The sequence below is a fragment of the Mandrillus leucophaeus genome, unplaced genomic scaffold (assembly GCF_000951045.1).
Source record: "Mandrillus leucophaeus isolate KB7577 unplaced genomic scaffold, Mleu.le_1.0 Scaffold208, whole genome shotgun sequence".
Lineage (NCBI taxonomy): Eukaryota > Metazoa > Chordata > Mammalia > Primates > Cercopithecidae > Mandrillus > Mandrillus leucophaeus.
The window spans coordinates 3604773-3627371 of record NW_012102121.1 but is presented as its reverse complement, the minus strand read 5'-3'; the positions used below and the strand labels follow the sequence as shown (position 1 = coordinate 3627371).

General features: G+C 49.5%; 3 protein-coding genes across 3 annotated transcripts; 2 read left to right on the top strand and 1 right to left on the bottom strand.

Annotated features, from left to right (window-relative positions):
- Positions 1-142: 142 nt before the first annotated feature.
- Positions 143-1907, top strand: HINT2 (histidine triad nucleotide binding protein 2). The gene is made up of 5 exons (XM_011980151.1): positions 143-280; positions 1084-1224; positions 1319-1423; positions 1529-1601; positions 1722-1907. The coding sequence occupies exons 1-5, from the start codon at positions 143-145 to the stop codon at positions 1811-1813; spliced, it is 549 nt and encodes a 182-aa protein (XP_011835541.1). The 3' UTR covers positions 1814-1907.
- Positions 1908-2739: 832 nt separating this feature from the next.
- On the top strand, positions 2740-5081 carry SPAG8 (sperm associated antigen 8). Its single transcript, XM_011980141.1, is given in 7 exon segments — positions 2740-2783; positions 2880-3711; positions 3836-4010; positions 4213-4258; positions 4342-4456; positions 4585-4647; positions 4762-5081. Coding segments are annotated over 7 exon segments (1458 nt in total). The 3' UTR covers positions 4945-5081.
- A 77-nt stretch (positions 5082-5158) lies between these two features.
- On the bottom strand, positions 5159-22484 carry NPR2 (natriuretic peptide receptor 2). Its single transcript, XM_011980142.1, has 22 exons — positions 21563-22484; positions 20535-20740; positions 14408-14521; positions 13979-14114; positions 13653-13747; positions 13295-13427; positions 12985-13069; positions 12376-12496; positions 12139-12213; positions 11856-11933; positions 11520-11624; positions 11324-11395; positions 9094-9253; positions 8779-8934; positions 8531-8699; positions 8226-8372; positions 7622-7745; positions 7370-7438; positions 6172-6346; positions 6002-6100; positions 5642-5733; positions 5159-5509 (listed from the first exon to the last, which is right to left on the bottom strand). Exons 1-22 carry the CDS (start codon positions 22227-22229, stop codon positions 5444-5446), a joined length of 3144 nt encoding a protein of 1047 aa, XP_011835532.1. The 5' UTR covers positions 22230-22484; the 3' UTR covers positions 5159-5443.
- Between the last annotated feature and the right edge of the window lie 115 nt (positions 22485-22599).

Here is a 22599-nt window from a genome sequence, read left to right as displayed (position 1 = left end):
CTCCGAAGCCATCCGGGGCCAGGGCTCCCGAAGGCGCGCAGAGCCGCGCAGAGGTCCTGCCTGTGGCCTCTGCCCCTCCGAGGCACAAGCTCCGGGGCTGTGCGGTGAGGTCGAACTGGTGACTGCAGAGAACGAGCTAGTGATGATCCCCGCCCTGCGCAGGCCCGGTCGCCGAGGTCGGGACAGGGTCACTGCAGGGGCTGCCGCCTTCTTTCCACTGCCTGCAGCCCAGCTGGCCCGGTGCCCCCTGCAGGAAATGAGCTTTCTCTTCATGGAGCCAGTGCTCTGCCCTCCTCAGGCCTCTGGCCTCCTAATGAGCACTAGTGTTAACTTCTCTTCTGCACTTGCCAGAAGTGGCTGGGAGGTCAGAGAATTCATTCCCTCCCATTCTCCCCCAACGTGATGCACTGACGTCAGCCTTCTCTGAATCCCCTGGAAACTGGGACTGCCTTACCCGCAGTCCCCTGGGGCTAGGGAAGCAGAGATCACTTAGCTGAACTCTTACCTCCACTCATTCAAGGGACAAGAGTTAAAATTCAGAGTCACATGTGACACCCAGATGAGGGGTCAACTAGTGTCAAACAGGGCGATTGCATTAAAACCTAAATAAAACAGGCGACAAGGCTTAAAGATCAGAAAACAAGTAACGGAAATAAGTGGAAATGTACTAACAAGGTGAGAGTGGAAAGAGATTCAAGCCATCGTAAGAGATTATGGAAACCACCCCTTTATTTTAGAAGCTGAGAGAAGGAATTTATCTGAGGTAATTCAGTGGTGTGGTAAGATAGGAACTGAGACCAAAATCCCCAGTATCTCATTCTAGATCCTTTCCCTAAACAGTGCTATATTTCATAGACATGTGAGCAGGAATCAACTGCACTGCTGAATCCTGGATAATGCTGCCTGTTACCTAACCAGGTCCAGCACCATCTGGCCCTACCCTTTGCTGCTGGTGCTCTGAAATTCAGGAATTTTCCTCCTGGGTGGGAACCACAAATAGGTTCTTAGAAGGACGAAGTTAACAACTACCAGATCACAGGTTCTGCCAGCTCCCTCCTTTGAATATGGTCGATCTACCTTCAGGTCCGAGGAGCTGCAGGTGCGACTGATGGGAATGAAGTGGCCAAGGCCCAACAGGCAACTCCTGGGGGAGCAGCCCCAACCATCTTCTCCCGGATCCTGGACAGGAGCCTCCCAGCTGACATTCTTTATGAGGACCAGCAGGTGGGGTGCTCTTAGGACCCATCCCCTTAGGAATGTTGTCGATACCATCCACCCTGTTGAACTAATGTGGCCTCTGGCCTGTCACTGCCCCCAGTGTCTTGTATTCCGTGATGTGGCCCCTCAGGCTCCTGTGCACTTCCTGGTCATTCCTAAGAAGCCCATTCCTCGGATTAGCCAGGCTGAAGAAGACGACCAGCAGGTGGGAAGAACAGGGCCAGGGTTTGGCTGGGAAGAGCCCTGGACTCAGCTAGAGGTCTTGCTCCCTATGAATGAAGCCACCTATGTCCCTCTGCTCTCCCTATAGCTTCTAGGACATCTACTCCTTGTGGCCAAGAAGATAGCAAAGGCTGAGGGCCTGGGAGATGGATACCGACTTGGTGAGTGACTTTTGGCCCTTGGTCCCTCACCTATGAATTCTCAGTCCTACTTCTCAATATGATCTTCATTCTTTGACCTCTGCCATGATCCTGACTCCCTAACCCTAAGCTCAATTTCAGTGATCAACGATGGGAAGCTGGGTGCACAATCTGTGTATCATCTGCACATTCATGTACTTGGGGGCCGGCAGCTCCAGTGGCCTCCAGGTTGAACCTGCCAACTGACCAAAGGACACCAGACTCTGGATGCTTGGATGGAAAGGGAAAAATTGACCCTGTGATACTAATAAAACTGTTATCCTTTAATTATGCTCTCTTGTCTTTAATATAAAATTTTATACCACAAAGGGGAAAGAAAACTGATTCAGGGCTATGATGCCCCTTGACTGGTCTGAGTGAAAGACACTGAGGAGGGTCCAACCTGTGGTTAAAGGTTGCCTGCAGATATGTAAGTCTTCTTGACAAGTGGTCCACCCTAGATCAAGCTTCTAGAAAAGTTAACAGTAGGAATGAGCCTAAATGAGTAGGAAGAAACTGAAAGTCAGAAGAAACTGAAAGCCCATCCTGGCCCTTCTTCATAGGTCAAACCAGGTTCTAAGGGGGCTTAGGAGGAGGGCTGTCAATATGAGGATCTTTTATTAGAGGAGGAGTAATCACCCAAACAAAAGCGGCTGCCTTTTCACTATTCCATGTCTCACCATTTTGCTCAAGCTAGTTTGTTTATTTTCAACCTTAACATTTGTTAAAGACCCTACTCACTTTTGAGAATGAACTAAGCAAACTAAAGGAAAGCTACTGTTGCGTCTCTGCAAACACCAAGTAGGCTGTTACCTAATGCCACAGGCCTGTGCCTGTTTACAACATATCCGCATAAAGCATCACCTTAGAAAACCGCAAAGACTGTTCTGTTCGGGCGTGGAGGGGTAGGTCTTAAGCCAGCGGAACCCTAAAACCCAGCCTGAGGCGGATTGCCGCCGGGACCGGAAAGCGGTCCTCCCTGACAGCACTAGGCTGAAGACTTCCGCCCCGCAGAGGACTTGCCTCCACCCCCACCTGCAAGTCCGCCTAGCTCTACTTCTGCGCAGGCTCCAGGAGTTGTTTGCTGTCTCTATGGCAACCCGGTAGCTGGAGTCTGAAGATGGAGACCAACGAGTCTACGGAGGGATCGCGGTCGCGGTGAGAGCCGCAGCTCTGGCTGCAGGCAGAAGGGGACGAGGAAGGTCAGCGGACTTCCTCTGCTGCGCTTTTGACAGCCTTGTCGTGTTTGCTTTCTTTCAGATCTTTAGACATACAGCCCAGCTCCGAAGAACTGGGGCCCACTTCGGAACCGTTTCCTTCTTCAGATGACAGTCCTAGGTCGGCCCTGGCAGCTGCAACCGCAGCAGCTGCAGCGGCTGCATCAGCTGCTGCAGCTACCGCAGGCTTCACCACCACCAAAGCAGCTGCATTATCTACAAAGACCCCAGCGCCCTGCTCTGAGTTCATGGAGCCATCCTCTGGCCCCAGCCTTCTTGGGGAGCCCTGTGCGGGACCCAGCTTTACCCACAATATAGCCCATGGGAGTCTTGGCTTTGAGCCCGGCTATGTTTCCTGTATTGCTCAGGACCCTTGCACTACAACCGACCATAGTTCTAACTCTGACGTTGTTCCAGGCTCTAGCTCTGGGCCTGTTCTTGGCTCCAGCTCAGATGCTGGCCATGGCTCTGGCTCTGGCTCTGGTCCTGGTCATGGCTCTGTCCCTGGCTCTGGCTCTGGCTCTGGTCCTGGCTGTGGCTCTGTCCCTGTCTCTGGCTCTGGTCCTGGTCATGGCTCTGGCTCTCATCCTGGTCCTGCCTCTGGGCCTGGTCCAGGTACTGGCCCTGACTCTGAGCTCAGCCCCTCTATTCCTCCAGGGTTCAGAAACCTGGGGGCAGATCGAGTCCCTAACTATACCTCCAGGAGTCAGCACTGCCCCTGGGAGCCCCAGAAACAACCACCTTGGGAATTTTTGCAAGTTTTAGAACCGGGTACCCGAGGACTATGGAAACCCGCAGACATTAAAGGGAAGCCTACGATTCACTATGAAACATTGCCACGGGGCCAGTGCCTCCTCTACAACTGGGAGGAAGAGGTATTAAAGTTTTGGCCTGCTCCCTTTTCTTGAAGGCTGTCCTCAGTTTCTTAGGGGAGGCAGTAGTTCACATAAGGGTGGGTACCAGAAGGGATATTATAGTCATTCAACTTGGGATCCACAGAGAGCCACCAACCACCTGGATCAAGTCCCAAGCATGCAGGATGGCTCTGAGAGTTTTTTCTTCCGACACGGACACCGGGGACTGTTGACTATGCAACTAAAGTCACCCATGCCCCGCAGCACCACCCAGAAAGACTCCTACCAGCCACCAGGAAATGTCTATTGGCCACTTCGAGGTGTGAAATGTGAGAGAGTGTAGGCCAGAACGAGTCCAATAGTCAGAGGGAAAAAGAGGAAGGAATTTCTGATGGGGCTGTGGATTGTCCAATGGATATAAGGGCAGAACCCCCAAGGTCTTTCTTCCTTTTCTCAAGTTAGTTTCTTCTGGGCCTCCTTCTTAACCAGACCCCACCCTGCCCACCCCCCGCCCTCTCACAGGGAAGCGTGAAGCCATGCTGGAGATGCTTCTGCAGCATCAGATCCGGTAAGGGATTGGGTAAAAGGGAAGAGGGAGGGGGAGGAGAAAAATTGGGTGAGAATGGCCTTGACACCTCTCGGGCTACATAGTAAAGAGGTACAGGCAGAACAGGAACCCACAAGGAAGCTCTTTGAGGTCGAGTCTGTGACACACCATGACTACCGAATGGAGCTGGTGCAATCAGGGACTCCTGCCCCAGCAAAGGTGAGAACCCACTCCCCACCCCCTGCCACTTGCACAGCTGGGCTCTGACAGGCTGTGGTCAAGTGCCGGGCCCAGAGGTTGAGAGAGAGGACTGAAGGCCAGGAGTTACTCAGTACCCTCCCTCACAGCCTCACGACTACCGCCAGGAGCAGCCTGAGACCTTCTGGATACAGAGGGCACCACAGCTACCGGTGTGTGAGGGTGACTAGGTATTGGGGGCAGAGCGGGGCAGGAAAGGTAGGGCAGAGTTGTTTTGTTCTGGCTTGGGGAAAGCGAGATCCATCCTCATCCTGGCACTCCTCCAGGGTGTCAGTAACATCAGGACATTGGATACACCTTTCCGGAAGAACTGCAGCTTCTCAACACCAGTACCCTTGTCTCTGGGGCAACTTTTGCCCTATGAACCTGAGAATTACCCCCACCAACTGGGAGAAATCTCTTCCCTTCCCTGTCAGAGAGGAAGGCTGGGTGGTGGAGGGGGTGAATGACTCCTGTCAGGGGTGAGGAGGGAAGTGGGATATGGAATATGGAATCTATTTCTGTCTGCACTAGAGAGGTCAGGAGGCAGTTAATTCTCACTGTACTTGAAGAGGCTTTACATAAAGGGTTCTCTCTCATCCCAAGACTGCTAATTTAGTGATTCTGTGAGTCACTGCGTGCATACCCCACAACCTTTCCTTGGGATTGCCCCATCCCACACTATGACATCAGAACTTTTTTTATTATTGTTTTATATTTGACCAAAATATTCTGGTTTAGATACAGATATTTACAGAAAGTAGGGAGGAAGGGGACCAAGCCAGAGAGGGACAGGTATATGTACAGGGCTGAGCTGCAGAGGGCTACAACTTCCATATAAGGTAGGTTTTTTGTGGCTGTTTTCCATTACATATGAAAATGTCCATTTCTGGTGTGTGCAGACATGGTGGCCACTGCCCACCCAGGTACCAGCAGCAGGAGACTGTCTGACTTGGGAAGAATGGGGGTTTACAGGAGTCCAGGAGGTCCTTTCCGCTCTCCTAAGAGCCAGTATGTTCGCATCTTTCCTTTTCCCTGGAAGTGGGAGAGTGGACAGGATTCAGATGCTTCAGCGTTAGTCCCTTTGTCTCCCTCTCTTTCCCCATGATTCCCATAATCACTTTCACCCCCCTTTCCCACGCCTCCCTCCCCATGGCCTGCCGTCACCTTCATTTCCACATCCCCCCGTAGCTCTAGCTGGAAGCATCCTAGTTCATCTAGGGCATCCTTGGTGGTAGAGGAGACATGGATCTTCAGCGCTGGGGTGGGTGGGATAGGGAGGATGATGGAAAAAGGAATCAAAGAAAAGGCAAATAATTGGTGATACTGTATAGCACCGTGCCCGACCAACCATTCCAGGGAAGCTCCCAGACCTCCCAATGCATATCTATTAGAACCAAAATATGCCCAAGGATGCAACACTAAGGAACTGTGGTCTCTCAGATTAAGAGATTGGAGGAACTATGAAAAGAAGAAAAGGGCAAGATAAATTGAGGCCAACAGTGGGGTTGAGGGCTAGTGTCTTACCTTGACCATTAGACTCCATTCGAGAAGCAGTGTTCACTGTGTCTCCAAAAAGACAATAACGGGGCATCTTCAGGCCAACAACCCCAGCACAGACTGGACCTATGAGAAGAAACAGGTTGGGAGAGTCTGGGAAAGGTGGAGATTAGGGCTGGAGTAAGAGTCAGCCTTACCAGTATGGACCCCTATGCGTAGCCTCAGCTGGTCATGGGGTCGGTGGCGGATGCGAAAGGAAGAAACTGCATCTAGTAATGCTAGGGCCATACGAGCAATTTCTGGTGCATGCCGTTGACCATTTCGGCCTGGGAGGCCAGATACCACCATGTAAGCATCCCCAATCGTCTCCACCTGATTGAGAGGGGGATTAAAAGGTCACCTCTATTTGTATCCATGGGGATGGGAAAGAGTAGAGGGAGACAAGCTGGACATCATCCTGACATCCTGGAGGCCAGAATATTGACTAGAAAATAAGTGCCATGGTCCTGAGAGTCTAGGGGAGACGAGATGTCAAGGGAATCTTTAAGTCCTCTTTCTCCACCCAGCACCTGGTGAATACTCAGTACACATTTGCTGAATGAATGAACACCCTGTCTGCAGCAGGACATGGACAAATAGGCTCTGCCATCAGGAAATGGGAAGCAAGACAACAGGCTAAACTCAAGAGGACAGAGGCTGGTAAGGAGGTAAAGCAGGCCCAGTGAAATGACCAGACAGCCCAAACTGTCAGGAGGAAAGCAGGCATTTGATGCTGGTAATTGTACCAAAGGTATGTAAGAGAATGAATGTCATTGTTCTGCCACATGCCAAACAATGTTAGGCACTTTCTATACAACAAATCTATTATTTCCATCTTACAGATAAAACAACTGAGGCTCAGGGAGATTCTGTTACTTACCTATAAGGCCACATAGTTAGTAACAAGCCAATATTCAAATTCAGATGATTTTTACTCCCAAGGACAATAAATCCAACTCAATGACTTCAACAAAAAGTTTTACTTTTTAAAATATATTTTCCCTCACCCCACTAAATCAGTCTGGACCCACATCCTATATGATTCTTCCATGTCTGGAGAGGACTGGAGAGAAATGTTGGATTGGCTGTATTTATACTCCAGGGAGATAGGAGCTAAATCTCATGATGGTTCTAATTAGGGAAGCCAAAGGATTCACAAGAAATTCGACTGGAGTGTACAATGACAGTGCTGGAGCTACATCTGTTTACAAAGTACACTCCAGCACCAGGATGCTGGGGCCCCTGGAGGGAAAGCTGATCATGGAGTGGGTAAGGTGTGTGGGGTTCAGGGAGACTGGCTTTCAAAGGGGGTCTCTATTAAAGAGTCTTCTATTGAAGAGCCACCCCAGCTCTCACCTTGTAGACATCAAAGTTGTCAATTATGGCATCAAAGCAGGTATACAGGTCATTAAGAAGTGTCACTACCTAAAAGGGATAGAAAAGCAGAGGCCCTGAAACTTGTACCCAACTTTCTAAGAATTCTTAACCCACGAGCCATCACAAGATGTGGGAACTCTAGAACAAACTCATCTTCCCTGTTATCAATGAGGCTTCCCCGGGTCCCTACCCACCCGACCCCACCCGCTACCTCTCACCCATGGCTCTCACCTGCATGGGGGTGCTCTCTGCTGACAATGCTGTGAAGCCAACAATGTCACTGAAGTAGATGGTAACACTGTCAAAGGCCTCAGCCTGTACAGTCTCTCCCCGTTTTAACTGCTCTGCCACTGAACTAGGAAGCAAGGGTGCTGTGTGAGCCAAACTCCAAGAGAGTAGGAGCAGAAGAGAGAGGGAAGGTGCATGTGGCTGCAGCAGATATGAGCTGAAACAAGAAAGCTGGGCTTTGCAAGTGGGAGGGAGGAAAGTGGCTGGGAAGACATTACAGTCAAATGCAAGGTACGGCGCACAAGTGGCAGGGGCTTTTGAGGAGATCCCTGTGCATGGGAGCTGTCTCAAGTTGGGACTGTTTTACATACACTTGCTGAAGCAAGGGCATGGTAGAGCAGTGTTGTAAGAAGGGATGGGAAGCCAGTAAGAAGGCAGCACAGCTGATGCAAAGACAGAATGACAGCAAAAAATCTATAGCCAGGGGGACTCCCTGTGGCCAGCAGCGTTCTGAGGGTCGGGAGGCGAGTTTGCAGGTGCCTGATGAGGCAGAGCCCAACAGAGCAGAATCCCAAAGGAAAATTCAGGAAGGGGGACAAAGTCTCACTGGGGTAGAATTTGGTAGAGCAGAGCCTCAGCCTTGCGTTTTTCCTCCAGATAGGCCTGTGTGCGTTCCTCCACCAGCTTCTCCAGGTTATTGGCATACTGTTCCATGCGCAGCAGGAGATTGTCCAATATGCTGGTGCCACCCTCCCTGTGGGGAGGCCAGGATATGGCACTTGCTCTAAGATTCTGAAGACTCCCAGGACTTCCTATCCAACCCACCCTCTGGTCCCACCTGCCCCACTTCATGCACTAGGACTAATGAGGCTTCTATCCCTGGGAAGCCCCTGCCCTATAATGCCCTCTCACTTGTTAAAGCGTCGAATGAAGCCCTTAATCTGTCCAAAGTCTGGCCGCTCAGCTGGGTCCTGAGCCCAACATCGCTCCATCAGCAAAACTAGCTCTTCATTCAGCTGGGTCCGGTCAATGCTTGGTCGGAAATATGGCCGCTGACCATTTCGTACCTTCTGGACAATCTCTGAGGGTGATCAAAGGTTTGGATGAGGAACTGAGTTCCCCCAGGAAGAAGAGGCTGTGGGTAGTGGATTGACTCTTACCTTTGGGGCTGAGGTCCAGGCCCTCCAAGTAGAAAGGACCACTGCGAAGTGCTATCTCCTGCAGGATGATCCCAAAGCTATAGACATCCGCCTTCTGCATGCCTGTGGTTGGCAAGGGGTTCCCACTGAGCAGTTCTGGGGCAGTCCACAGCTTCTCTGAAAAGAGGAAACAGGCTGGCCAGGTCCCCCAAAATGGGGTACCCCCAAGCCCACCTGGGCTCATCCCTATATTACTGTCACTCCACCTCCCTCTCCCACCATCCCTAGGTGGAAAGAGCAGCAATATATGAAGTGGGTTGTGGGGGTGGGCCTCACTGGCATAGAGGGCATGGCTGTCATCAGGTTCAGCAGTTGATCGGAAGCTGGCCAGGCCATAGTCTGTGATTTTGAGCACAAAACGACTATCCACCACACAGTTGGAGGACTTGAGACTCCCATGCGATGAAATAATGCTGTTGTGGAGAAAGGCCATGCCCTGCAAGGTACAGATCAAGTCATGGGACTAGATCATATCTGGCTTAGAATACCCTCTCTCCATGAGATGGGCGCTGGCTAGCTGTCTACAGATCTTAGGTCCACAAAAATAATAAGCTGATTTTGGAAGGCATCCTTTGCAGCTTCCACCCAAGGAAGCAGGAAGAACAGAAGAGTCATCTCTTCCTGGTATCATAAGCAGGACACAGGCACCCAGCCACCAGGGACAGGGAAAATGCTTAAAAAGATGGGTAAGTGGAGCTACCAGTGACTACCCTGGAAAGGGCAGTCAATCTTGATTAGTGAAGAGAACAGAACTTGGGTGAAGACCAAAATGATATGACACCCATGGTGGCCTCAGATACCTGGCTACTAATTAGAAAGACATGACTTGAGACCCAGGTATCAAGAGTAGCTGGATATACCAAGGAAGACCAGTTGTAAACTTTGATGCATAACCATGTGTACGTGGGCAAGTCCGGGTAGAGGAGGAATAAGATCTACTAGAGGGAATGCTGGATCAGAGAGAAAGTACAGAACATCATAAATCAGAAAAACCTGGAAAATGGACAAAATCTGCTAAGCCAGTGCAGAAGCCTAAAACTGCTGGCTCCGTGGGTCCACAGAGGGAAGAACATTTGCCTCTGAAGAGCTGAAAGACGGCCTTAAAGGCCGGGCTCAGTGGCTCATGCCTGTAATCCCAGCACTTTGGGAGGCCAAGGCTGGCAGATTGCTTGAGCCCAGCAGTTCAAGACGAGCCTGGGCAACATGGTGAAACCCCATCTCTACCAAAAATACAAAACTGAGCTGGGCACGGCAGCACACGCTGTGGTTCCAGCTACTCAGGAGGCTAAGGTGGGAGAATCACTTGAGCCCAGGAGGTCAAGGCTGCAGTGAGCAGTGATCTAGCCACTACACTGTAGCCTGGGCAACAGAATAAGACCCAGTCTCAGGAAAACAAAAAAAAGTCTTAATGATGCTCCCCAAAAATGAAACCCTAGGAGCCACCCAAGTCAGTTCAGGTGAGACAGAAAGAGGATACAAGGTTGAATATGCTAATGAAAAACATTTCTGTCTAAATGTTTAGCTCTGGACTTAATTCATAACTCTAATGTCTAATCTCTAATCTCTATGAACTCTTCCTTTTTATTTCTTTTGGTATCAACAAAACTTTTGGGAATCTCTGAAGTTGTGAATTTACTTGTGTGGAAACTGTGCAAAGGATGCCTTCAAAAATCACAGGATTAGGCTTCTGGCTTTGTTGTAAATCACTTTTCCACCAAATCACTATTCTCTCAAGAGTCGTGTTTTTCTTATATTTATCATCACACCTCTAGTTGAGCATGACATTGGCTTTACTAATATTTTATCTCTCACTTGATAGCAAATTTTCACACACAAAAAAATGCTTTTTAAATAATTTCATGAGAAGTTAGCAGAAAACCAAAGCTAGCTTCAAATACAGCATGGGGTGATCCACTGGGATGCTCACTGGCTATGAGACTTATTTCAGAAAACCTGTCCAACTCATGCAAGATTCTATTTTATGTTCCACAAATCCATGAGCCTCTGAGTCATTTGAATATAGCTGAAACCTAGTATAACAGAAGAGTACCAAAGGTTTTTAATACACTCTTCCTTGGTTTCTCTTAGTTCTACTAGTAAAAGTTCCTTTTTTAAATTTCAGTTTTCTGAACAAAAGGGCAGACATGCCCAAATATTGGTCAGAGAGTAAAATAATGAGAGGAAATATAGGAGATAAATATGTTCAGAGACCCCACTCATTTTATGAGCTCTTCGAGGTAAAAGAGATGATGGAAAGAGACCTGAGATATTTAAGACAGAAAGACAGAAACTCTCTACAGGGACAGGACTCCTTGTGGCAGGTAAAACTCACTCTCCCAGTTATGAGTCCCAGACTCCTTATTTACCCATTATTACCCCCTCCATGGGAATAAGGGGAGATGAGAGAACAGGACTTTCAGAGGACTAGAAGGAGAAAAACCACAATCAAAGAACAGTGGAAGTGATTTAAAAGTGGATGAACTTTTAAGGAGTGGGGAAGACTCACCTTAACAAGGTCATTAATGAGTGAATAACGAAACATCCAGTCCAAGTTGATGCTGTCATTTTCTAGAATATCCTGGTAAGTGACATGGAATAGATTGTCTGTCCTGGTCCCACTAGCTATCACCTGACATAGAGTCAGTATAATTTTGGGTCTATCCTCCCCACCCCTGCCATAATCTCCTACACCTATCTCTCACCTGTAAACTCCCACGAGGACAATATTCAGTGACAATGCAAATGTTAGGAGGGTCTATGCAGGCGCCAATGAAGCGAGTGAGGTGGTTGAACTGAACATCTCTCATCTGGCAGAAAAAAACAATGGGAAGGATAAGAACATTGGAAGAGTTAAAAATTAGATACAGAAACTTACCACTATATACGAGGACCTTTCTCTTAGTTGTATCTACAATTTTAAAATCATTTATAAATCAACCCCTTGCCCGTCTAGCCAATTTTACTATTTCGTAGTTTTCCCCACTCCTCTTCCCCATCGCTGTTTACCCCTCACCCTCAACCCATCCTCCGTTACATACATGTTTGAGTTCGAACAGAACCTGCCGGGTCAGCTCAATGCGCTTCTTATTCACGTGTTTGATGGCGACAACATTTCCCTGATGGTGGGAGTGAAAGGGGAAAGGAAAATGAATATCGGAAGTTCTGGGTGCAAGGAAATGCTAGAGAGCAGTGGAAGCATCCAGGAGCTCAGCTGGGCACAGAGAGGGGGGTATGAGGGGCAGAGGTGCAGGGGCAGAGGTGGCAGATGGGGATGAGAAAGGATGAAATGGTGGGGACCAGAACAAGCAGATGACTGTTCACCTTGAAGTGACCGGTGTTGGCAAAGATCTGGTATTTCCCATGGGCTGTCATGAGCGAGCCGTAACTGGATCCCCGCTGGGGCCAAGGGCAACATGGAGGCGGAAGGATGAAAGGAACATTAGATGATGGTGGTAGTGCAGGGGCTATCATTACAAGCCAATGTGCTGGGAGAGATCCAGGGTAAGAAGGGACAGGAACTCAGAGGGAGGCAGAGGGACAGCTGAGACAAGGGCTCACCAGCGACAGTGTGAGGCGACTGCCTGCACCTTTGTGATAACGCTCTGAGTTGCCAAACTGCAGTTCTTCCCAGCGAATGCGCCACAACATGCTAGCCAGCTCCTTCTCCAGCATCAGCTTTCTGTAAGGACTGCACACCTCAGTTGACTGGCAAGCCAAATCCTGCCACCCCCAAGCCAACAGCGGGGTTGCAGGGGCTTCCCTGCAGCTCCTGAAGCTGCAACTGTTATACCTAAGAGACAGGGCTGGAAGATGAGGCTGCATTCTCGGCATATCTGGCACATGCCCTATGCTCACTAACAAACACAGAGATTGGGGGTGAAAGTTCTTTCCTAAAAGAAGACCAATGGAAAATTCACCTTTGATCTTAACCCCACTGAAAAACACTAGTTAGTATATTCAGTCTAGAACCAAAAGTGGAACAAACACCTAGGCTAAAAGACAACTAAAGAGAGAGGCTAGAGAGGAAGACACTGTTGGATCTAAGAAACAACCAGCAAATTAAGAAACCTGCTACCCTATCCCACATTATAGTGACCACCTGGCTTCAGCCAGAGGCTGTGTGGCAGTGGGGGTAGGGAGTAGGTCAGCGGGAAACACAGAACTCACCGGAAAATTAGGAAGCTGGAAACACCAAACATGATGAAGGTGATTCCTGTGCCCAGAGCCACAATTGCCAGAGTTGAAAGTGGAGCTGAAGGGGAGATAGAGACCCTGAGGAAGACTGTGTGTGGACTTGGCAGAATGGAGAATGGGGTGCATAGGTGCATAGACAGATTCCTTGGGAGTAGGAAGAAATGAGGGAGGGATGCAGACGTAAAGGCAGAAGCACAGTTAAGAGTGGAGGGTCAGTGAGGGTGGAGACCACGAATGGAAAGCAAAGGGAGGAAGGCTGCTCCCAGTCCCTGCACACACCCACTTTTATCACAGGATGGGTCGTCCAAGTCAAAGGCACAGGGGGGGTTGTCCGAGGGAGGAGCCCCCTTCACCCAGGGAATAGGCCGTCCCGTCCACCAAATCTGCTTCTCAGCTCCTGAGTAGTGGGCTGCAGGCTGTAAGGAAGCAAAAAGCTGGGCCCACAGGCCTACTCCCACCAGCCTCCTCCCCAGACCCCAGCTGTTTTGCTGCTTTTCTCCCCAGCCTACCACCCAGCCAGGATGCAGCAGCAGCAGATAAAACAAGTCCCTCCTCTAGTACTTTTGGTTCTGCCCCCACTGAACCCTTGAAAGCTGAATTTTGCAAGGCCACACTCTCTTCCCTGCCTCCTCCCCCATCACCTGAAAGTCCCCAGAATCCAGGTCTCCCATGGCCCACAGGACAAAGTCAGTCTCCCGGTCATTGTTCTTGTCCATGACAACCAGTCCAGTTACACCTAAGATAGAAAAGAGTGTCCTTACTGTGAGTTCTACCCTGGGCTCCTCTCCCACTCACCCATGCCTACAGCTCCCTCAGAGTCTGCTCCTCCCTGATCTTGAGGTGTGGGCACCTCTGCCACATTCACTAACCCCTACTAAAGCTGTGGTGACCCTGACATCTGTTTCATCTTCAGCCCACTCTATTCCTGACGTCAGCCCTCAGACCCCCATCGACCCCTCTTCATTACCATGGTATCTTCGTCCCTGCATCTTCTCCACAATTCGAAGTCCATCCTCCCGGGTGCCTCCTTCCTGTATTGTCTCGTTCAGGACTTCAGCATATAGCAGGATCCCATCATAGAAACAGCCAGCGATGAGGTTCATCTGGGGGCGGCAACTTCAGCAGTACTCTCCAAATGTCCTGCAAGGCCCCTTGCCCACTCTTTGGGGTCTCCCTTCTACCTAGTCTCTCTACTGGTTTGGTTTCTTCCCTCCTCTCCTTCCTAAAGTGCCATCCCTTCCTAACTACTCCCTAGAGCAGAAGGAAAAATCCTGGATGGAAGTGGATACCCCCCAAAGTTGGGCTTGCTCCACAGCCAAGACTTGATGCTGAGTTTGGGAGAGAAGCCCTTCCCCAAAGCCTGGTCTGACTCTCAGGAAGGGAGAGATCTACTTACCAGGGAAGGGCCCAGCTCCACACCAAAGTCTTCCCGGGCTCTTATCAGCAGACGATTCTGGAATTCCTGATACTCAGGATTTGGGGGTTCTCGGTATGTGATCACCAATACAGTCTGTACCAACAGCATATGGGGAAGAGTGAACAGGATTCAAGATAGGCATTAGGGGAAGAGAAGATGCAGGACAGGGAAACTTGGTAAAATATACACAATATAAAATATACACAGGTGTGTCTGAAGGCTTTGAAAGGGCTACTAACCTCTGTGTGTGTGTGTGTGTGTGTGTGTATGTGTTGTGTTTCACACATCTGGGAAGAGGGAGTGGCACTCCTCCTGAAAGGTAGATAGGACTGGTTCTGGGAAGGTGGAAACTGGCAAATAATAGTCAACCCCATCCCCAAAGCCCAGCCCAACATCTTCCAGAGCTCCCTTCCAGCATCCACGTTCCTGCCAGGCCACCACAGCTCACATTGCTCCTCTGTCCCATGTTTTCTGGGTATCTGCTCATGACTAAGGACAACACCCACCAACAGCTCCTCTCTGAGGTGTTAATCACTGTTAATGTCATCAGTAAAATACTGACATTGTCATTGGGCCACTTGAACACAGTGTCTCTGCCCAGTGAATTAAGAGAGATTTCAGGCCCTATGACAACTGAGGGAAATCCTTTGAGACAGTTATTCCACCTGTGAAGAGCTGTGTGCTCATCCATTTAACATGTGTGGAACACCTACCACAAACAGCACTGTCCTGCTCACTGAGTAACAGATGTGTCACAGTCACATGCCCACACACATTTCACAGGTAAGCAAATGACACGTGATCTCAGCCATGCACACATCTCACTGGAGCATGAGTCAGCATCTCTGTCTCTCACCGAAGTGCCTGCTTGGCTCCCATTAGTCTCACACGTTTCTCCTGCCTGAGCTGCTGGACCTCCCAGCCTCAGGCCCTGCCTCAGGCCACATAGTCACTGAGACCAACCTCTGCTCCAACAGGAAACTGGCATCACAACTTCAAGGAAAGACTTCAGTTCAATATATTTTGTGAAACGTGACTTTGTGAAATGATAATTTAAAATCTGGTCATTTCTCCCAGTTTTGTTTATTCTTGTCGTAGAAAGTACACATGGACCATAGAGGTACGCTGCACTAGACACATCACATATGGCCTATTATGTATCAATTCATTTCAGATAGGAAATAATAAAGTCTATTTCTAATATGCATTCATTACATTAGACTGCAGCTTGCCTCAAGATATCATGATTCTTACTAGAGCATTTGGCTCCCTGATTACACACTTCTAATATTCTCCCAGTCTCAGGTAGAAATTTTTTAAAAAGACAAGGGAGGCCGGGCACAGTCGCTCACGCCTGTAATCCCAGCACTTTGGGAGGTTGAGGCGAGCGGATCACCTGAGGTCGGGAGTTCGAGACCAGCCTGACCAACATGGAGAAACTCCGTCTCTACTAAAAATACAAAAATTAGCCGGGCGTGGTGGCACATGCCTGTAATCCCAGTTACTCGGGAGGTTGAGGCAGGAGAATCACTTGAACCTGGGGGGCGGAGGTTGTGGTGAGCCGAGATCATGCCGTTACACTCCAGCCTGGGCAACAAGAGCGAAAAAAAAAAAAAAAGACAAGGGAACTGAGGAAAGGGTTGAAACAGTTCATTCAGTAGCACCTGTTCCAAGAATTAAAGAAAGAGGTAGAATATTTTTGACAAGCAATATAAAACGTTAGGAAAAGGCAGGGCGCGGTGGCTCACGCCTATAATCCCAGCACTTTGGGAGGCCAAGGTGGGCAGATCACAAGGTCAGGAGATCGAGATCATCCTGGCTAACACGGTGAAACCCCATCTCTACTAAAAATACAAAAAATTAGCTGGGCATGGTGGCGGGCGCCTGTAGTCCCAGCTACTCGGGAGACTGAGGCACAAGAATGGTGTGAACCCGGGAGGCAGAGCTTGCAGTGACCCAAGATCGCACCACTGCACTCCAGCCTGGGCGACAGCGAGAGTCCATATCAAAAAAAAAAAAAAAGTCAGGAAAAGAGCAAGAAAAGATCAGGTTCAACACAATTTATATTTCAATAAAGGCCGATGAAAAGTTTTTAACATATTTTTAACACAATTCTCTAGGTTGGCTGGTTTGCTAGGCTAGCAGTTATCAAACTTTTTGGTCTCATAATCACTTTGCACTCTTAAAAATTATTAAGGACCCCCAAATAAAGTTTATTTATGTGGACTATATCTATCAGTATTGACCATCTTAGAAATTAAAACTGATAAATTTTGAAAATGCAAGAACACACAAGTACACCTTCTATAGCTGTCCAAGTGATGACATCATCATGCCATGTAACTTCTGGAAAACTGCACTACACAATCACAAAAGAACAAGCATGACAGGCAGATAAGATCTTAGTATTATTTTTAAATAGTTTTGACCCCATGGTCCCCCTAAACTGCTATGCTAGAACTGTTTTTGCTGTGGTTACTAGTTATAGTTGTAGTACCAAAAGACAAAAATGAAAAAACAAACCAAAAAACCCCAACCTCAAACAGTTTCTGGGCTTGCTCAGGGGCTTGAGATTGTTTAGATTGTTTAGGATAATTGTGTCTCATTTCACAGTGGACCCCAGGTGGAAAAAACAAGCAAAGGCCACCACAAACAGGTGCAGTGGTGGGTGGGTGCCAGCAACACACCTAGGAAATGTGCACCATCAGGAGGCACCTGCCTCTACCTGCAGACCTGCCCACTGAGACCTGCCCTGGCCACGGCAGGAGGGTGGTCAATGGTGGCCTGACAAGACGAGTGATCTCCAAGCCCTTGGTTTGGTGCTTTCTTCCATTCTTGCCACTGGTGCTCCCTGCATGTAACCCAATCTCATGCTGGTCATGTAGGTTATGACCTATGCCTGGGTTTCTAACCCTGCAGTCCTCCATTGACCAGCCTGGGCCTCTGGATCCTCAGAGCCTGGTCATTGCTTATTTAGTTCCACTCAATCTTTTCTTCCCTATCCTGGTTGATCACCTAGTTTACATTACTTGCCAGCTCTACTCCTGTCTAGATGAATCCCTCATCCTATCCCCCTCTCCCCAACACACACCTAATTCAATTCAGCAAATATGTATTAAACACCTACTACATACTAGACATATGGAATATGAAGATGAGCATGATCCCTGCCCTGGAGCAGCTAGATCTAAATGGGACAGAAAAATCATATCAACATACTTGATTTCAAAGCTCTCTCCCCAGTAGCCAGTATCAATACAGCATGAGCTAGGGCCTTTCCTTGAGCATGATACCCTCCTGGGAAAGCTGTGGGCATCTGTGTCAAGGCCTCCTTTCCTCTATTGCCACCTTTTCCAGGCTGGCCTGGTCTGGGACCTCAGAGGGCCAGTGTCTCTGGGAGAAGGGCTCTGTGCTCTTTCATCCTTGCTTGGCTGGAGCTAACTGCCCAACTTCCCTCAGTCCCTCCCCTGCTTCCACACTGGAAGGTGGGGGGGAGAGGCGGGGCACCTCATCACCCCTCAGCCCCACCTACCCAAAGCCTTGACCTTCCTGTCAGCATATTCCTGGCTGCCTAGTTCCCTTCGCTTGTGTTGCAGCAAAGGCTCCCTCTTTATTTCTGTCTGAATAATGCCCACAGTGAGGGGGAGAACTGAGAGTTAATTGATATAATTGATTATTGGATGACTAGATTCCTCCTCTCCCTACCCTTAATGCTGGGGACCCTTGGCTGGCCAATAATTCTCACAGAAGAAAGCGAGGCTTTTCTTCCACAAATAGAATACAGCCAGCAAGGCGCAGTGGCTCATGCCTGTTAATCCCAGCACTTTGAGAGGCCAAGGCAAGAAGATCATTTGAGCCCAGGAATTTGAGACCGCCTGGGCAATATGACAAGACCCCATCTCTACAAAAAATAAAAAATTAGATGGGCGTGGTGGCATATGCCTGTAGTCCCAGCAACTCGGGAGGCTGAGGTGGGAGGATTGCTTCAGGCTGGAAGGTCAAGACTGCAGTGAGCAGCTGTGATCACACCACTGAACTCCAACCTGGGCAACGGAGTTGACTCAAAAAGAAAAAGGATATCACCAGGAAGGTTATGGAGTGCTCCCATCTGAGAGGGCCACAGATCTTCTGAAGTCCACACCAGCTGAGGTATAATCCCTCGTTCTTCTCTTCATAGCACTCTATTCCTTTCCCCTTTATGTTTTAGTAACACATCACAATATGTTTCTACATTTGTATTTATTTGCTTACTTGTTTACTGCCTGCCCATCCTACCAAATGTAAACTCCAAAAAGGCAGGAGCTAAGTCTGGTATGCTCTCCCTTGTATGCCAGTACCTAGCACAGTGACTGGACATGATAGGTGCTCAGTAAATACTAATGAAATGAGTCAGCCTTCAAATAAATCAAACACTGACTGAATAATATGGTTAGTTCTATCATAGATGGAGTTAAGCAAGAGAGTAGGAAATTCAGTCCCACTTAGGGATTCTGGGATCATTTTCTAGAAGGGAAAATAACTGGTATGAATCTTAAAGAATATGGAAGCATTACCCAGACAAAGATGAGAAGATTGTTTTAGGAAAACATTATAGCATAAACAAAACCTGTCCTGCCACTGCCCATATTCAAGTGTGACAGTCACAGACTCATTCTCAGGTATGTAAACAGCTATGTCATCCACAGTCAGACACACACTCGTCAGTCGCAACCAAATATATAATCACAGCCACATAAAACCTTACTCACTGGAGAAGAATGGCCACCCAGGTCCAGCCCTTATACACAGCTACTTAGGACCAAATAATCCCAGAGTTTAAAGGACCTTAAGGTTATCCCATAAGCCACCTCCCATCCTTCTTGGTAAAAAGGAGGGATATGGATAAATACATGGGAAACACTTATATGAGGGAAGGAAGAGCATTCCAGACAAAAGGAAAAAGAACATAAAGGCATAGGGGCGGGAAGGCCCTGGGGTTGGGGGAACTCAGAGAGGCCTGGTGGTTTGCAGTTCTCAGCATGAGGGTACCAGGAGGTAAAACTGAAAAAGTGGTTTCAGAACAGACTGCAGAAGGTCTTAAATGTCACAATAAGGAGTCGGGATTTTATTCTCTAGAACACAAGTCACTGAAAGTTTTGAGCAGGAGTGAAATGAACAGAGTCATGCCAACATTCCCCACAAATTTTCTGAAATCTGAAATGCATTTCTTTCCATTCCTGCTATCATCACACTAGTTCAAGCATATCACCTCACCCCCTTCTAACCTGTTACAGTTGGTCTCACTGCCCCAGGTCTCCCTCTCTTCTAATCCTGAATTCTGTCACTACTCTATATTTATCTCCACACACACACACACACACACACACACACACAAAGTCAAGGACCCCAAATTCAAGTCCTAGTGCATTAAGACTTAGAGCTCTCCTTAATCTGATTATACCTTTGCAACTTTATTTCCTGTATCTCCTTTAAGTGAACCCCTCATTCTTGTCAGGTCAGTATCTTCCTGGTCTCTCAAACACGCCCATTCCTATCTTTTTCTCTTTGTTCAGGATGCCTGGATCTCCTCTCCCACTCTAACTATGAATATGACATCTATCATTAAAGTCACAATAGGGTCTCACTTTCTGTATAAAAGTTTCCCCTAAACACAGCCCACATTGACTCTTCCTCCTCTGAGCCACTGAAGTTCTTAGTGTCTGTTCCAGGACACATAATCATACCCTTTCTCAAACTTTGTCTAACTGTACCAGAACGATGCCTCACCTCTCCATAAAGAGTGGAAGCCCACCCAAGGGTTAGGATCAAATCTTTTCCTGAACTTTTCTCCCCCACAATATAGCCTACTACTGGCACTTAGGAAAGTCAGTGTTTTAGGATTTTGGAGGCAGCCAAAGTCAGTCTTGGCAGCAAGCACACTAAGGGTCACAAAAGTAGAGAAGTAAGAAAGGGTGACACTAGACTCAGAACGCCTCTGTTCATTTTACTCCTGTGGCTCACAATTCCTCCCTGGTTCATAGGGTTTCTGTGGGGTCTTGTGAGAGATAGGGAATTTCCAACGAAGCACCTCTTCCCCCTCCTCCTTCAGATTTGGCTCAAATGATACCTGAAAGGCCTCTCTGAGGGCCTGGGCCTGTTCCCGCGTGCGATTGTCCTGCCAGGGCCGGCCTGTAGCACGTGTGGGGCCTGCACGGAGACTCTCCCCAAAGACATCCAGGTAAAAGAAGACATAATCCCCATTGGTCAGATTCTCCCTCTGGGCCTGAAGCAGGATCTCATGCAGCATCTCCAGAGGGCCGCAGATATACACAACTGGGAGCAGGTACATGACAGAGGAGCACCCTGAGAAAGTATCCAGGTCCCCCACACAGCCCCCTCTCTGAATCACTGGGATGTCCCTCTTCAGCAAGAAAGAGAGTGCCCTAACCTATCAACCCCAAAGCAGATGCTCCACAGCCTGCACCCCTTGGAGTCCACCATAAGTACCCTGGGACCATATGGACCATCTGGCAGAAGTCAGAGCCTGTCCAGACCCCAGAGGAAGGGAGCTGTCACTCTCAAGCCCCTCCCTTTCCCAGAGCTTCCCTTGCTGCTCCCCACCCAACCTGCCTCACTCCCTGACTCTTCCCTGCCCTTCCCTGGGCTCAAAGGCACGGACAGCACAGATTTCTCAGTATGAGCTTTACCTGTCTTTCCCAAATCTGCTGAGCCTTGAGCCTGTTCATGGAGCCCTCATTATTTTTACACCACCAAGGGGTCTTGGCACCCAGTCTGGGTGGTAGCTCTGATCACAGACAGGGCACATTTCAGAGTGGCCATCCATCACATTCACTACTCTAGGGCGCACACATTGCTCCTGAAACTTAATATCCCCTCATTTTCACATTCCACCTTGATACAAGCTTCACCCCTCATGCTCTCTTTTGCCTTGTTTGCATCTGCTTAGGGTGTTCACGAGCTCCCATCATGAAGCCTTGGCCCTCTCACAGGTGCTCTGTCCATGTGTGCTTCTTGATCCCAACCACCACATACAGCTGCTCAATGCTTATCTCCATCTACAGTTCCCCAGTGCTGAGCTTTAAGGACACAGCGACCCTCCTCCCCTGACCCTAAAATAGCCCGGGCCACACTCACTGCGCCCGTTGGCCCGGATGAAGTGGGTGGCCTGCTCAGGGCCCCCTGGCTCTCGGGCATACACCTGGTGCTGCACACTGAGGTTGCTGCCCTGCAGGGCCTCAAAGACGCCCTCGATGGTGAAGTAGTGAGGCCGGTCATCTGTGCGAGCATCCAGGTACAGCAAGGCAGCACGGGCAGTCCAATTGAAGTGCCCGTGTAGTGTCACCACAAACTCACCCAGCTTGGGAGCAGAGGGGCCAGTGCGAACCAGGGTACGATAATGGTCATTCTTAGCCGAAAAACCAGAGGCCACAGCACCCGCAGTCAGCAAGGGAAGGCGCCAATGGGAGGCAAAGCGGGCCACAGAGGCAGCAGGGTACACGCAACCAGGGCCTAACAGCAGGTCGGGGTCATGGTACAGCTTGAGGTCCACAGCGCTCAGTGGTGCCAGGTACTCAGAGCAGGCGCCTTCCAGTTCGGAGCTGACAAACCGCAGGTCCACGGGCAGTGCCCGGCCCAGCGCCTCCACAGCTAGTGCCACAGCGGGTCCCACCCGTGGCCAGGCCCAGGCATAGCTCAGGTTGTGTTCTGGCAGCACCACCGCCAGCGTCAAGTTCCGCGCCCCGGGAGGACGCACCCCACCTGCCAGGGCTGCCACCAACAGCAGGAGTGATGGCAGCGCCATGGGGATAAAGCAGCAGCCCCACCGCCCCCAGAACTTGGGGCTGCTCTGGCCTACAGGGGAGACACGAACACCCCCCAGCCTGGAGCCTGGGGAAGAAGGCCAGGAAGAGAAGGAGAAGTAGGCTAGGTAGGCTGGGATGCAAAAGGTGCTGGGGGCCAGGGAGAGGATAGAGAGATGGGAGGAAGGCGGGGGGCGGGCAAGGAGTGGGCTACCAGCCTAAGGCAAGGACTGAGGACTGAGAGCGGGGTGGCAGGGGGAGGGAGGCACCGAGGGGTCCTGCGGCCGGGATGGGGACAGTGCGAGGTGAAGTAGCCTGATGAATCCAAAGCTGAGAAGGAAAAGGGGATCTGGGACTGGGATGGGGTGGGGG

Coding starts and splice junctions, on each gene's coding strand:
- NPR2 (XM_011980142.1), bottom strand. CDS start 22,229: ATGGCGCTGCCATCACTCCTGCTGTTGGTGGCAGCCCTGGCAGGTGGG. Junction 13,070..13,294: donor CGACCCATCCTGTGATAAAA/GTGGGTGTGTGC, acceptor TCTCCCCTTCAG/CTCCACTTTCAACTCTGGCA. Junction 6,101..6,171: donor ACGCATAGGGGTCCATACTG/GTAAGGCTGACT, acceptor TTCTTCTCATAG/GTCCAGTCTGTGCTGGGGTT.
- HINT2 (XM_011980151.1), top strand. CDS start 143: ATGATCCCCGCCCTGCGCAGGCCCGGTCGCCGAGGTCGGGACAGGGTC. Junction 281..1,083: donor GCTTTCTCTTCATGGAGCCA/GTGCTCTGCCCT, acceptor ATCTACCTTCAG/GTCCGAGGAGCTGCAGGTGC. Junction 1,602..1,721: donor GGGAGATGGATACCGACTTG/GTGAGTGACTTT, acceptor GCTCAATTTCAG/TGATCAACGATGGGAAGCTG.